The sequence below is a fragment of the Cebus imitator genome, unplaced genomic scaffold (genome assembly GCF_001604975.1).
Source record: "Cebus imitator isolate Cc_AM_T3 unplaced genomic scaffold, Cebus_imitator-1.0 Scaffold476, whole genome shotgun sequence".
Classification (NCBI taxonomy): domain Eukaryota; kingdom Metazoa; phylum Chordata; class Mammalia; order Primates; family Cebidae; genus Cebus; species Cebus imitator.
Window position 1 is genome coordinate 1,270,479 of NW_016107791.1, and position 15,951 is coordinate 1,286,429.

Below are 15,951 nucleotides of genomic sequence, written 5' to 3' on the forward strand. Positions count from 1 at the left end.
CAAACAAAGAAAAGGCAAATAAACAATTTTGTACAAGAAATTTAACACATTCTGTACAAGGTCTTCACTTTGCTGTCATCATTTGTACAAACTCTGAAAAAGAAGAAGTACATAAAAAAATTTGAGTCAACAGCAAAAGACTGATTAAAAAAAAAAAAAATCACATTTACTCAATCACTGAATATTCTTTCCATTCCTCTTTCTCCTTCCTCAGAATTAAGTACAGAGGAAAGCTGGTTTATTGCCCAGGCTGGAACTTCATTAACCTAACTATTCAGGATTATTAAAAAGAGCCAAATTAATGCTTTAGATAAGCTAATATAAAAAACGTGTTCTTGGCTCTTAGTTTATACTTGAATACTGCTGGGTTACAAGTCAATATTGTAAATTCAGTGCTATGGATTAGGTTTAATTTTTATAATATTGAATTTTATGCTGTTTTCTAAGTAGTGACATCATGAAAAAATAGTTTTACTGAAAATCCTTCCATTTCTAAATGCCTTTCTTCATGATATGGCTATCTCAAAGTTAACAGTCAGATATGATACTTTTGAAGCACATGTAAACTTTAGTTTCAGACTAAAGCCAATTAGAGAAAAAAGATAATACAGTGGGGAAAAAGAAAGTCACATTAATTTCATTTTGGGAAATTCAGAATAAATGTGCTTTCCACATTGTTCCACAATCCGAAATGAAAATTGTACAGTGCTTCTCACTTTACATATAAATCACTCAAGAATCTTAAAATGCTGATTCCAGGTGTAGGGGTAGAACCTGATGGTAAATATTTCTAAATTAAGTTCTCAGGTGAGGGCAATGTTGCCTAGTCTGCAGACAAAACACTGAATTAACAAAATGTTAAATATAAGTAACTGTTTTAGCATCCTAATTTGGGGGGGGGGGGAAGTGTCACTAATTCTGATCAGATACCTAACAAGCACCTCTAACTTAAAAAAGTGAAGAATGTGGTGAGACTGAAAGATTTACCTTCATAGTTTACTTGACCATCACCATCAATATCTGCTTCCCTGATCATTTCATCAACTTCTTCATCTGTTAATTTCTCTCCAAGGTTTGTCATCACATGGCGAAGTTCTGCAGCACTAATATAGCCATTGCCATCCTAGAAAAAAATTTAGTATAGTTTCTGAGTAAAATTATAGACTTAAAGAGTTGGAATGGAAATTCAGTAAGTTTACTACCAAATTTCACATTAGGGGGAAAAACATACTTTAAAAATGCATACAAATCTACACAGTTGACCTACAAATGTCATTAAGAGCCAAGCAAAATGTCCTATACTGAAAGAGCCAAGCAAAATGTCCTATACTGAAATCACTATTTCCTAATCCCAAAGTGGCACCTCCTTTGACAAGATTAATGCAATACATATGTTAGAAAATATATACTAAATTCCTAAAAACCTTTTGCTTGATGATTAAGGTATGTTGGTAGATCATCAGAAAAACAAGCCTTCATGAGTCCTGGTATCTTCATTTCATTCTCAAAATCTGACATATCCAGTCTTTGACCTACCTTATCAAACACACGGAATGCTTCTCTAATTTCTTCTTCACTGTCTGTGTCTTTCATTTTTCTTGCCATCATTGTCAGAAATTCAGGAAAGTCAATTGTGCCATTACCTGAAATGGTTTAGTTGAAACATCAAAATAGAATATCATTATCATTTCTTCATCTCCTCCCACCCTGCAAAATTAAAGACTTACCATCAGCATCTACTTCATTAATCATGTCCTGTAACTCTGCTTCTGTGGGATTCTGTCCAAGAGACCTCATTACAGTTCCCAATTCCTTTGTTGTTATAGTTCCATCACCATCTTTGTCAAATAGTGAAAAAGCTTCTTTGAATTCTGTTTGAAAGACCACAATTCAAATACACAGGTTAGCAATAAAATGTAACCTAAATGAAATGTATTAACTCTTAAAGCCTACTCAGTGGTGGGATCATGCCAGTGAATAGCCACTGCACTTCAGCCTGGCCAACATTTAAGACCACATGTCTCAAAAAAAAAAACCCAAAAAACTTTTAAAGCAAAAATACATACGGGGAGATCATCTGAAATATGACTGATTACTAAACAATTAGGTGACAAAACCTTATAATATTTCAAACATTTTTGGCCAATCATACCACTGTATTTTCATGTTGATCTACCAAGGAATTTTTCATAAAAATCTCACAGGGAATTCTAAAATCTAGACCAGATAAAAATAAAATTATCCTAGGTTTACAGAGGAAAAGAACCAAATCCCCAAATGACTGGCTTCTCTATTTTTCACTGAAGCTGCTCTGTGGACCATAAATCAAAATTACAGATCTAACCTAAGACTACTGGTACCCAAATACAATCCACAGAGTAAATATACTGTTTATATGTACTGTGTTTAGCCAGTATATCTAAATCAATCACCTACTAAATTAAAAGAGGCTACTTTCACTTTCTAGTAAGGCAGGAGAAGGGACTATTAACAGTCTATAGTAACAATGGACTGATCAAGATTTGAATGTCTGGTTTTAGCTAAATGCATGTCACTAGAACAAAGATCATTTTGAGCTTTCTTCGGAATATTAAAACCCCAACCTTGTAATACAGGGAAACAAATTATTCCTTAAGATCTTCTTGTGATAGTATGTTCCTTCTAATACATCATTAGATTACGTGGAAAGCTGCTGGTGCCAACACTCCAGACTACCTGGCTTCATTCACCATGTATGGATAAAGAAACCAAAACAGTCTGGGTGCGGTAGGCTCACACCTGTAATCCTAGCACTTTGGAAAGCCACGGTGGGCAGATTGCCTGAGCTCAGGAGTTCAAGACTACCCTGGGCAACACAAGAAACCCCGTATCTACTAAAATAAAATTTTTAAAAAGAAAGAAATTAGCTAGGCATGGTAGCGAGCACCTGTAAACCCAGCTACTTGGGAAGCTAAGGCAGGAGAATTGCTTGAACCTGGGAGGCAGAGGTTATAGTGAGCCAAGATCCCAACACTGCACTCCAGCCTGGGCAACAGAGCAAGATTCCAACTCGCCGAAGCGGGGAAGAAACCAAAACAGACTAACTTTGATACTGCAAAATTATACCAGTGAGTAAATAATAAAACTAGTATTTTCCATCCAAGTCTTTTTCCAGAAGATACTGGACCCCATCAGCAAACAAATACAAAGTTTCCAAGTTCATGGGACCAGTAAGCTTCCCCAACATAGCCATACATTCAAAAATGTATGAGACACAACATTTAGGAAATGGTATACCTTGTTTTCAGTCCAAGGCCAATTTATTCCCTGCCTGTTTATCCCTACTCCAATTTGCATACCTTCCAGTTTCATTCCATTGTATTACTCCTTCTCTGTACTCAACTATTCTGCTAATTTGCTCATTACCACATAAATAACTTCATACCTCTTACCTTAAAACTAAATTGAAACCTTAGTTATATTTTAAGTGCTTGCCCTTATCCTTCCCCAAATTTTGGAAGGCACCACTGGCTCATACCAATTTCCTCTCTCCTAACAATCCACTATTAAAATGATACACAGCTTCAACTCATCGCTGAAAATGCTGAGTTTATCAATGACCAGTAGTCAGTCACCCAACCCACCAAGTATGTTTTCAGTGTGAAGCCATATGGCATTAAAAACTAAAATGAGACTTTGTAACTTGACTACTGGGTTAGAATTTCCTAGCTCTGTTCCTTCTCCTAGCAATGTCATCTGGGCAAGTTACTAAACCCTTTCTGCCTCAGCTTCCTCATGTCTGTGAAATAGCATAAATGTGCCCAATATGTGGGGTAACACAGTACACCATGCCCACAAGGGTGTTCATCTGGCCATCCCAACCAAAAAAAAAAAAATTAGTATGTGTAAAACACTTTGAACTATGTATGTCCAACAAATAAATACTTAATAAATGTCAAGATAAAGATGATCTCATTTTGTTGCAGCATCCAAAACTGCATGGAAAAACTCTCAAAACTTCTACTGGCCTTCATAACAGTACTTTGATTTTCCTCCTACCATACACTGACAAAGGCTGTTACTCTTGTCTCTTATATCTAGATGTGACCAACTTTTTCCTTTTTTTTTTTTTTTCTTTCCTTGGCCATTTCGTCTATACCACTTACAATGAAGATGTCTTTAGTCGACTCATTTTGCTCAATAAATACTTTTCTGGCTGTCTACAGGATATATCTCCCCTGGCTGATCACAAGCAAGACATATGAAAATGAATTCTGTACTCCCAAGCAACCCTAGGGATACTAGCAAAAGCCAAACAGCCAACTCTTTCTGCCTGAAATCTGTCAACAAGTCTTGAATTCTACCATTTAAATACTGTCTGATTTTTCCTCCATCTCTACAACCAGTATTTTGGTTCAAAGTCTCCATCATCTTTTGCCTGGCTATTACAATTGCCTCCTAACTACCTTCCTTCTTATTTCAGTATTACTTGTTTCTAGAGAAATTCATCTAATACCAAGCAGAAGTTTAGTACCACACTAATAACTGATTCTATAAAAATAGTATACAGTGCTAACCTAGATCAACCTAATGACAAAAATACATCAGGGAGTCTCCACCTACAAATAGCATGATTGATAAAAAGATATTTCAATTTTACTAAGTTTTAAACAGAACGTAGAAATATCTAGAAATACATATATTAGCGTTCAGACACATTGCACCTAATATAGGTTACAAGAAAATTAAAGGACTTTCAGATATGTATTTGTTTATATTACGTTCTCTACTCTAAGCATCTTTTAACACTACCATTAGGTGCATAAATTCCCAATGTTTAGCAGTAATCACCTTTCTATTATGATTTAACAAAAAGCTAAATACTGGAAGATGCATAGTGTAAAATTATCTATGTATAACTTTCAAGAAATTTTAAAATCTAGTAACAAAATGTTTGCTCGAATAAGTAAAATGCAGAAAATAAAACTGTCTATGCTAACACTACTATTTATATTACTCATTCAAGAAAAGAATAACATTTCTTTTGAAATTAAAAGTTTATTCCAAATTTCTACTCGTATTTTTACACTAAAAAGTAAAAAATACCTACAAGAACTCAAAATAATAAACCCCAAAGTACAATTTCAATTCACCTGCCTTTACAGTTTACCTGTACTTCAAAACTAGCATATAATTCTAAACACTAACTCCCAGGAATGACTTGAAATATAAATCCAAGAGTCAAAACCTAAACACACAATAAAGAGAACGGGCCCTGAATGTCACAGAACAGCTATCTTCTACATAATTGACAGGTATAAAGAACCTACCAAGATCCATTTTAGCCATGACCAAATTGAAACTTTCAGAAAAATCTATTACTCAAGTTTTATTTGTTCATTAGCAACCTCAGGACGCTTCCCTAGTTTATTACCTAAATGTACAATTGTATTAAAATAACATTTAAAAAATTTTGTTAAAATAGGTTATTTTAATAAAATAACAAGATAATTTTAAAATGAATCAAATGACTGTTTATTAACTTTTATTTCTTCACGAAATTCTGAAGTTAATAATCCCTTAAAGATCATGTATTGGAACTCTTTTGGCACTTCCTGCAATTTTTGCTATACGTTGAGTAACAATATTTTTATCAAACAAATTTGGACCTTGAAATGAAAGTTTAGGGATGGATTTCTTAAGGAAAAATTACTATATATTTTTCCTATCGTCTTCCAAAGGTCAAACAGCAACAACTAATGACATCATGGCAGAGTTATCAACAAAATGAACTTGTTAGTGATGTCATACTAGACTAGAATTCGCTATATGATCAGGTAATATAAAAAATTTTAGGCTCGGCACAGTGGCTCATGCCTATACCACCACCATTTTGGGAGGCCAAGGTGGGTGGATCACCTGTGATCAGGAGTTCCAAAACCAGCCTGGCCAACATGGTGAAACCCCATCCCTACTAAATATACAAAAACTAGCCAGGCGGGGTGGCACAAGCCTATAATCCCAGCTACTTGGGAGATTGGGGCAGGCGAATTGCTTTAACTCAGGCGGTGGAGGTTACAGTGAGCAGAGATCATGCTACTGCATGCCAGCCTGGGCAACAGCAAAGCTCCATCTAAAAAAAATAATAATTTATTTAGTAACTTCAACTGAAGTAACTTTAGTAACTTCAACTGAAAAAGTATGTTTTTCTCGAGTAAGTTTTTTAAAAAAAAACCTGTATTATCACATGATAAAAATAGCTTTAAAAGTACCAGAGTATATTCAATATTGCATTACATGTTTGAAGCTTTTTAGTTTTGGTGGTGGGGACAAACAGATCCTCTAAGATGTTAGTGGTCACCAAGCACTTTCAATTAAAAAAAAATTTTTTTTTTCCTTTTGCTTTTTTTGAGACAGAGTCTTGCTCCGTCACCCAGGCTGGAGTGCAATGGTGCCACCTAGGCTCAATTCAACCTTTGCCTCCCGGGTTCAAGCGATTCTCCTACCTCACTCAGCCTCCCCAGTAGCTGGGATTACAAGTGTGCGCCACAATGCCTGCCTAATTTTTGTATTTTTAGTAGAGATGGGGTTTCACCATGTTGGTCAGGTTGGTCTCAAACTCGTTATCCGCCTGCCTCTGCCTCCCAAAGTGCTGAGACTACAGGCGTGAGCTACCATGCCTGGTCATTTTTTTTGAGACACGGTCTTACTGTGTTGCCCAGGCTGGTCTTGAACTCCCGGGCTCAAGCAATCCCCCTGCTTCAGCCTCCCAAAGTGCTGGGATTAGACATGAACCACCACCAGCCACCAGCAAATACAACTTCCCATATTAAAAAAAACTGCCTTCATCTCAAAGGTAAATATTAAAATATACCAAATTTGGGAGGAAGAAACTAAGAGAGCAGGCAGAAGAATTCTTAGAACAGTTGTGTTCTAGAACTTTTTTACGTTACTCTTTGAGAATAAACTTTATTCAATGATTACTATGTGGCAGGTACTGGGCCTACAAAACAGAACAAAAAGTTCCTAGACTTCACATAATTTTAATTTTAGTAGCATAAAAGTTTTGGTTCCTCTGCCCTAAATCTTAACTAAAACCTGGGGGGGTGGGGCAGGAGGTCCCAAGGAATGGCTTAGAAATCTGTGGTCTAGGAAAAGGCAGAGTAAGAAGAGAACCTAAGAACAGATTTTTCCCCCCTACTGTCATTGGAAATCTAATTTTATGATGAAAGCCAACAAAAAGAATTTATTTTAAAGACAATAAAGAGAACAGGTCCCAAATGTCACAGTTTTGATGAAGTACAAGTATTCTTTATAAAAATGCTAACAGGCCTGTAATCTCGGCACTTTGGGAGGCCAAGGCAGGCAAATCACCTGAGGTCAGGAGTGTCAAGACCAGCCTGACAAACGTGGAGAAACCTGTCTCTACTAAAAATACAAAATTAGCTGGGCGTGGTGGCGCATGCCTGTAATCCCAGCAACTCAGGAGGCTGAGGCAGGAGGCAGGAGAATCACTTGAACCTGGGAGGTGGAGGTTGCGGTGAGCCGAGATCGTGCCACTGCACTCCAGCCTGGGAAACAAGAGCAAAACCTGGTCTCAAAAATAAATAAATAAAAATGCTATCAGTCACTAAAGATGGATCCTCTTGTATTAATAGATACAAACTTTTTTTTTGAGACAGAGTCTTACTCTGTCGCCCAGGCTGAAGTGCAGGAGCGCGATCTTACCTTGGCCTCCCAAAGTGCTGGGATTGCAGGCATGAGCCACTGTGCCCGGCCAACAAAACTTTCTTTTTAGAAAAAGTGTTGAGAGAGCAGTAATGACCATCAACCATGCAACAGCCACATTAAGTAACAATTTTCTACCCTAACATGAACATGCTGTGCTGCATACAGTAGGTACAATTACCTGACTGGGAATATTGAGAAATGAAAGGCAGGTGTATTAAAGAAGGTCAGAGTTGAAGACTGAAAGTATTAGCCTGAGATAGTTTGGGAAGGAGACATTTAAAAAAAAAAAAAAAAAAAATTTTTGATTATATATTTATTCTTCTTTATTTTGTAGCGATGAGTGCCTCACTGTATTGCCCAGGCTGGTCTCTGGGCTCAAGTGATCCTGCTGCCTCAGCCTCCCAAAGTGCCAAGATGACCAGCCACCAGGCCCCAGTCTTTTTGAGACATGCGATCAAATCGGTGATACATTTAAAACACTGCAACTCAACCAAAAAAATTATTCCCAAAACTGTTTGCTTCAAAACACTCAATACTATAAATTTACCAACCTCAGAAAGTAAAAACTAAGTTTAACTCAAATTACACAATAAGTAAAAATAAAACCTGCTTAAGTTTATCTTTAATACTAATAGGTTTCTACCTACAGTCCTATTAAATAGTATTTGTGATGAATATTTGAAGTGACTAGTATAATTTTGGTATCCCCCAAATTTCTACATTCTTATGGAAGTGGGGAACTTGCTTTAAATGGGCTATATAGCTGAGTTCCAACTGGGCTTCTCATTTTCTCCAGCATTAGAAAAAGTGCTCAAATGTTTTTAAGCTCTTATCAAACCCTTCCTGCTTACTGTGAAAACTGTGGCAGATAAACTGCTTGGTGCTCATACTAATAAAGTCTCTAATGAAAACAAAGGAATAGTTTGCAAAGCATTTCAACACTACAGTTAAAAAAAACAACAAACTTCAGTAAGGAAAGAAAAAACATTTCCCTAACATTGACATTAACCAGTCATCTCAAAGTATAAGGATAAATCAAAAATATTAATGTTCTACGGGATGGCATAAAAAGAACATGATATACAATTATGTAATAATTTCATATACTTTCCATGGCAAACTAAAGGGTTGGGCAAGATTTAAGCAGTTTCAATAGCTGTCACTGCTTTTTAAAAGAAAAATCCATATTGCTACAGTGACATTTATAAAATAGAATGCCAACTTCCTAAATATGCAATTCTTAGGTTAAAATATTAGCTAATTTTAACTAGGGTAAATTCAGTGTTCCTTTTTGATTCTCCATTTCAAGTTGCCTTAGTTACTTCTTGGCTCCCTTTCTCTTGTGGAGACTGATTTGAAGTTAAAAGTGCTAACTAACCCAGAATTCCTGTTTTATACTAAGGTAGTCTTCAAAAATAACAAAACAAAGACTACCAAACTACTACACCGCAAGGCTCCAAAGTATATCCACACAGACTAAAATACATGTCTTTAATTACAATTAGCCCTGCCCATCTTTCACAGGCAACTTGACAATCCCATTTGCCAAAGCAGGCTGAATTACTCTAAGACATTACACACATTACACCCATGTTAGTATCCATGACATATACCACAGTCAATTTTTTCATATAAGTCTCTTATTCTGAAGTTGGCTATTCAATTTAACAACCTAATGGGTACAATATCTAGCTGAGTATTTCTCACCTGCAATCTGCTCTTCAGTCAGTTGGTCAGCCTACGAGATCAAAGAGATAGGTTAGTGACTTGAGACCATGTAGATTAGCAGTTACATAAACAAGTTTAAAACCTTTCAAGGGTTACCCAGTACTGTTTCATTTAGTTCCAGCAACAAACACGTCTGGGTAGAAAATGCACACATCTGGTTTATCTTATCTTCAAAGCTAAGCTGTCTTAACTTCAAGTTTAAGATACACAAATACTTCAAAATATTTTTCAAAGTATACTTTAGAATCTAAAAGAAACATTGCTTCCTTTTTCAACATTAGAATAGCTAAACTTAAGCTTACTTCTATGCCAGAAATAAATCACCAGAAATTCCCACTGAATCAAAATGCTTCAGGATCACAAAATGAAAATTACTCCCACAAATGGTTAAACACATCATTCTGAAATGAAAGTGATCTTCCAAAACTTAAAAAAGGGGTGGGGGAAGGGCAATAAGCTTTTATTCCTTCTCACCCAGCAGGCAAATGCAAAGAATTCAGAGTTCTGAACATCTGAACTACAATACTTACCAAAAGTTTAGAAGTTCAGCCATCCATTTTCTCTTGGTTTTTAAAATCCCAAAGTAAGGCTAAGGCTTGTGATATTTTTTAATAGCACTTGGTTTTCTTCAGAAAATATTTTCTGGCATTTGCTAAAATCTATTATAAATTTTATCCTTATTCAATCTTAACAATAACCTTATAATGGTAATATCCCCTATCTTACAGATTAGGAATGAAGCTAGGGTTAAATTGGGGTGGGAAAGACAAAATTAGTAGAACCAAGATAAAGCACTAAGGTGTCAGATACACCCAGTAACTTTTAGCTTTTAATTCAGACCACCGTAATATATAAAGATGATTGCAAAATATCCAGACTCCTTGTTGCATTCTTTGAACATGTACTTTTTTCAATGCTTATCAGTATATACATCCATGAAGCAACTGCTTATGGAGTATTGAGAAACACAGCCAAGAAATAGCCTCCTATCTAAAATCCCTATCAATATGGGAGTCAAATATACAATGATTAATCCATTCATTTATTTGTAGTAAAAGAAAAATAAACATTGCCTGGTTTCATTCTTTTTAAATGAACACACCCCTGGGAAAAGTAACACCTTAATGTGGAATAGCCTCACATTTTCTCTAGGGCACAGCATGAGAAAATTCGAGAATTCAGAAAGTAGTTTATTTTCCCTGCTCAACAATTTTTATTTGACCACGATGTAAATAAAATTCATTAAAAAAAAAAAAAAAAGCTGGTAATTCAAAATTGAAGAGCCAATAATTAAGTTCAAATAGAGTTTGTAAAATAAAAATGTATCCACTTTTATCCCTAAAGTCCAAATCCTTCACCAACAAATATTTGGTGTGAAGTAAGTCACAGATTGTTTTCCCAAAGAATAAAGTTTAAAATCCAGTAAATCTACTGAGTTATTTACTTTGTTACAATAGAAGCTACATTACTTCAGTTTATTGCATTTTGCAGGACTTCCATCATTTCTGAAAGGAAGGACCACCTGGCATGGTGTGGGGGTAAAGCATAAAGTTCTGAGTCACAGTTAGGCTATCCCACAGTATCCCAGCTCTGCCATTTAACAGCTGTGTGACCTTGGACATGGTACTCAACCTCTCATAGTCAACTTCATTTGTAACACAAGAATAACAATACTTACCTTGTAGGGTTGTTGTGCAAAGTGAGATGCTATGTACAAAGCTAACCTAAAGAGTTAAATGGTAACTATTATTTTACACAAATTAAAGAACCTACAATGTTAAGTATCAACCTGACTAGCTCAATTTCCACACAGAATGTAGACATGCATGGCATTTATTAAGCCCTTTACGGTAAGCCTACTCCATTCAATGTTAACTTCAAGCCGAGAAAATTTATGCAAACTAAATCTACAAGGTCCAACCCAGGGACAGATGCAGCAGGTGACATCAGTTTAAGACTAAAAAATGTTGAGCTGAATGTGTGGCAGACACTGCAGCCTGTGTGAAAGTTGAAGGATCCTGTACTCTGTACAGGAAGAGACGTTTGTTCTCTCTACATGATGGAGGGTGTTGGGGGATGGGATTTTGGGAAGGCTCCTGTATATAAAACATGAGGCTTTAGGAAGAAACGAAGATGTTAGCAATTAAGGAACCACTGTCCAATTTTGTTTGGCAAGTAAAAATTTAGAGACCTCATACCATCTTGTCTAACTCCCTACCCTCAAAGCAAATACAATCTTGGAAGAGATCACAAAAATGAGCTTCAAGGAATCAACTAACCACCCAAGAGACTAAATTACTCACATAACCTGAAAGCTCTCAATTTTGCTTGGAAGGTTGAGAAGCTTTTTGTATTTACTTCTTATCCAGAGTTCAAGGATTTAGAATAAACTTTACCAGCAATGTCCAGATTAAAGCCTACTATAAAACAAAAAGACTTCCTAGCACTAACTTTCCCAACTGCTACAAAAGCAAACAAATTTAGTTCTTCCTTCTGTTTCCACTGAGTGTCATTTTCTTAGAAGAACCAGAAGAATTATACTTTTGGGAAAACTTGAGCTCATTAACATGTATGTTTATCTCACTAAAGTGAAAAATAATTCACTAGAGAGATGACTTGTTCTTACTGTTATTTCTGTAGCTATTGATTTAATTCTTCCACTGCTCTTGCGACTCCACAGATTCCTAAGCATTAGTGTGCTACTCTCAGGTTCCTCCCCTAGACCTCTTGGACTAGAATGTGCATTTTGGAGAACCACAGGTGATCTGTCAACACTAAGAAACACGAACCTGTATTAGAGACCTAAAGTGAACACATTATGTATTCCTACATGCCAGTTTAGTGAAGGTGGTTAAAAAAACAATCTGAAGTTCTTATCTGAATAAATGTGTGAGCCCACAGGCTTGAAATGGAACACAAACTGGCTATCTTTCATCCATTCCTGTCTGCTCATTCCCCCCATGAGGTTCTACAACAAAGGATTCATATGGTTTTTCTACAATTACAGATTTTACCTATGCCAAAAGCAATGTAAATTATTTCATTAGGGGTAAAAAGACACCTAATTCTGAAGAACAGCACTTACATAGCATCTCTCACCAAAAGATCACTGGAACAAAATGGCTTCATAAAAATTAGGGCTATTACTAAAGGCCTAAATTCTAGCTGAAGCTAGCACTTTCTATATTTTAAAAGAGCCAAATCTTTTAATCTTCTGAGCCTAGCAGAAACAGGCCTTACTAGAATAATTACTTAGACCTAAGTGACAAAAATTTTCTACCTTTATCTTTTACTTACCTAATCACCCTGGCCTCAAAGTCCTCTTGAAGCAATCCCGTTTTCAGTGAGCATATACTGACTACATGTAAACCCAAGAGGAGTTATATGAGCAATCTTACTTTACCTTCCATATCAAATTTTTTATACTTTAACTTGGAGTCCTAATTTTCTTGTCTTTTGAGAGTCTGTTGCCCAGGGAGTGCAATGGTGTGATCACAGCTCACTACAGTCTCCAACTCCTGGGCCCAAGATGATCCTCCTACCTCAGCCCAGAGTAGCCAGGACTACATGCACAGGCCACTATACCCAGCTAATTCTTTTTTTTTTTTTTTTTTTTTTGGAGTCCTAATTTAAAAGCTCAGTTTTCTAATTATATAGTTATCTGAAGGCAACTTTCAAGTTTACTAACGGTATCTGTCAATTTTTATCAAGATTTTTTTTCCCGACTTTGTCTCTTCTAGTAAGAGATGTCAAATTTAACAGAAAACCGCCAAAGCACCAGTGATGGAAACACTACAAAAGCTTAACACTGGGCAAGCGACCACAAAAGAGTAAATACCAACTCTACGAAGAAAAATCTATTCGAATTATTGATTCAATTATCAAAACTGATTGAGAAAACCTTACCCTTCATTTATTTTAAAAAGGCTTACTACTCCACAACCCATAATGTTGACTACATATGCCTATACATACATCTTACAGAGAGCATATGTAACCAGCACATTCAAATTCGGAATACTTAGAATCTATCCAATTTCAATGAACGCTAGTTTTATTTAAAATAAACTCCTCTCCCCACACCCATACAAGCTGGAGGTTTCAGTTGGCAAGGATCCCCAACTCCTGTTTAAGATGTCACCTTGCCTCCTGGACACACCCATCGCTGTAACCACTTGGCAGAGGAACCACAAAATAAGTGTCGCAGATTACCGCCCTCGTTACAATTTTTTTTTTCGTTTTTTTCCCCCCCACCCCAGGACAGAACATGATCTCCAGTCTGAGGTGACCGGAAAATGCTTTTAAAAATTTCCTGCTCCTCCCCGCATATATACGCCTCCATCACAGTATTTGACAAGCACCACACAAATGAAGTCTACGTTAAGACGAACTGGCAATTTCTACACGGAAATTAGGGTCCTTTTCAAAGCAGAAGGGGAAAAATGTTTTACGTGGTCGTGGTTCTTGAACATTAGGACTGCACGTTGAGTTTTCAAGAATAGGACAGACGGGGCTCTTCAAAGACACCCTTTCAATTGTACGAGACCAGACCGACTTTCAGAAGGCAGGCAGTCACTCCGAAGCTTGTTTTTCTCCGGCGTTGAACAGGAAACGCCTGTAGATCCCTAAGCTGGAGCCGAACACTTTCCCTAACAAGATGTATATTGCGAGGATGCGCCCCTGACTTCAGGGGTAAAGCTAATTTCTTTCAACAAGAGACACTTCAGAAAAAAATTTTTTTTAAAAGCATCTGGCCTGGGGTGGTGGGAGACGCCCCAGGGCCCAGATGGAGCAGGAAGATTAACACTGCCAGAGGGGGATGGGAAACCGTCGAGGGCCCCCCTCCCCCCGCTCATCCCCGCCAACGGCCCCGCAGCGCCGCGGAGATCTCCGCAGTCCTGCAGGTGCCAGCACAGCAGCTGGAGCTCGAGCTGGGCTGAGCCGGGCGGCGGCTTCGGGTCTAGCGCGGCGCTCGTCCGCCCCGCCCCCACCGGCCGCTCCCTGCGCGGCGCGAGCTCGGCCCACACAGCGCGCCGCCCGCCAGCCCACCGGACCCCAGCACGCGGAGAACGCGGGGTAACGGCGGCGCCGGCGCTCGCCCCAGGGCCCCGCGCGCTCCTCCCGCCCCCTGGGCGCATGGCGGCCGCAAGCGGACAAAGGCGCTTCCTGGCGCCCGCACTAACCGTCCGTTGGGGATTTGAATCCGGCCCCAGCTTGACCTTTCGAGACGCCCGACCGAAGGCTCTCTGCGCTCCCTCTCCCCATTCCTTCCCCTTTCTCTGTTCCCGGTGCACTGGGCTGTCTCTCACGCCAGACCCAACCTCCTCCAGCCAAGCCCCCAAGGAGCTTCACGACCTCGGGAGCTGTGCGTCCGGCCCTCAACTCACTAGAGAAAGCCCCCCCTGAGGAGAATGGGGGTGGGGAGCACCTGCGACACAACCGACGCGGGCGTCCCCGGCCTCTTTCGCGCCATCCCTCTGGCGGATACCACTCCTTGAAAGTGTAAGGGAGGCGAGTTTCCTTTCTTTAGTCAATTCGGTCCAGCCTCTTCCCCCCACAGGCCCAGCGCAGGCAGCTCAGCAAAGCACTCACCATGCTGCAAGCGCTACCGGTTTCCGAGACGCGATCACACAACCACTCGACTCGCTCGCTTCACTCGGACTAATTCTCCTCCGCCCCCAGCGCCTCATAAACACCTCCCTCCGCCAGATCCCTCCGCCGCTTTCAGATAACGGAACATCACAAACGAGTCCCAGTCAACCCCCCTCCCCTCAAACTCTTCTCGGGACCTCTTTCTTCACAGTTATTTGGTCGATAAGGCAAGAGATCAAGTAAAGTGGTCGAACGGATGACGTAAGTGGGTTTCATTCCCTAGTGAGCCGTTAAAATGCCGGTGGAACATCTCCTGTGGGGCGCTACTTTGCGGCGCGGAGGAGCATCGTGGCGGCGACGCGTACCCCGACGGTCGTTGAGCCAGCCGGTGATTGGCTGGTTCGTACCTGCAATGCGTCACCCGAGTGCGGCTTCTGCCGTTGCTGCTCCGGCCGCGCTGTCCTGGCAACTGCGCCAGGCGGCAGAGTCGCTTGCTTTGCGCTTGGCTGGAGAACCTTCCTCTTCCACCCATCCTTCCCTGCCACACTCAGACGCTTTCCCGCCCCTTATTGAGGGGTAGAGGAAAACACCTTAACCTGATAATGAAGCTGAAACTTCCCATAAACGCGTACCCCGAACTCAGCTTTTTTGCCTAGCGTTTCGGCCACCTGGAAGCCGCACGTTTCTCATTTCACTCCCTCACAAAACCCATGTAAATCTGGATACGAGCAAATGCAGCAGTTCAGCTGACAGACTAATCGCAAAGGGTCTTCCGTTTATACTTCCTCTTTGCGTTCTTTGCCAGGGGTAATTTACCAGAAAAGAAAAGTCATTCAAAAGTCACAGTATACGAGCTTCAGTGGGATTAGCCTCTCCAAATGGCCCCTTGTTATCGTAGGGTAATAGGGTTCTGAATTGGAC

At 39.2% G+C, this 15,951-nt stretch overlaps 1 protein-coding gene and 1 long non-coding RNA gene across 3 annotated transcripts; both read right to left on the reverse strand.

Moving 5' to 3' along the window:
- Nucleotides 1–31: 31 nt before the first annotated feature.
- CALM2 (calmodulin 2) lies at nucleotides 32–15,136 on the reverse strand. Of its 2 annotated transcripts, XM_017512746.2 has the most exons (6): nucleotides 15,031–15,136; nucleotides 9,418–9,448; nucleotides 1,728–1,871; nucleotides 1,537–1,643; nucleotides 988–1,123; nucleotides 32–93 (listed from the first exon to the last, which is right to left on the reverse strand). In XM_017512746.2, the coding sequence occupies exons 1-6, from the start codon at nucleotides 15,031–15,033 to the stop codon at nucleotides 65–67; spliced, it is 450 nt and encodes a 149-aa protein (XP_017368235.1). In that variant the 5' UTR covers nucleotides 15,034–15,136; the 3' UTR covers nucleotides 32–64. The 2 variants fall into 2 exon arrangements, with proteins under 2 accessions (XP_017368235.1, XP_037588794.1); XM_037732866.1 differs by lacking the exon at nucleotides 9,418–9,448 and having other exon boundaries at nucleotides 15,031–15,114.
- On the reverse strand, nucleotides 10,628–15,024 carry LOC108292101. Its single transcript, XR_001820141.1, has 2 exons — nucleotides 14,658–15,024; nucleotides 10,628–12,796 (listed from the first exon to the last, which is right to left on the reverse strand). It is a non-coding gene; the product is annotated as an uncharacterized LOC108292101 (long non-coding RNA).
- Nucleotides 15,137–15,951: the final 815 nt, after the last annotated feature.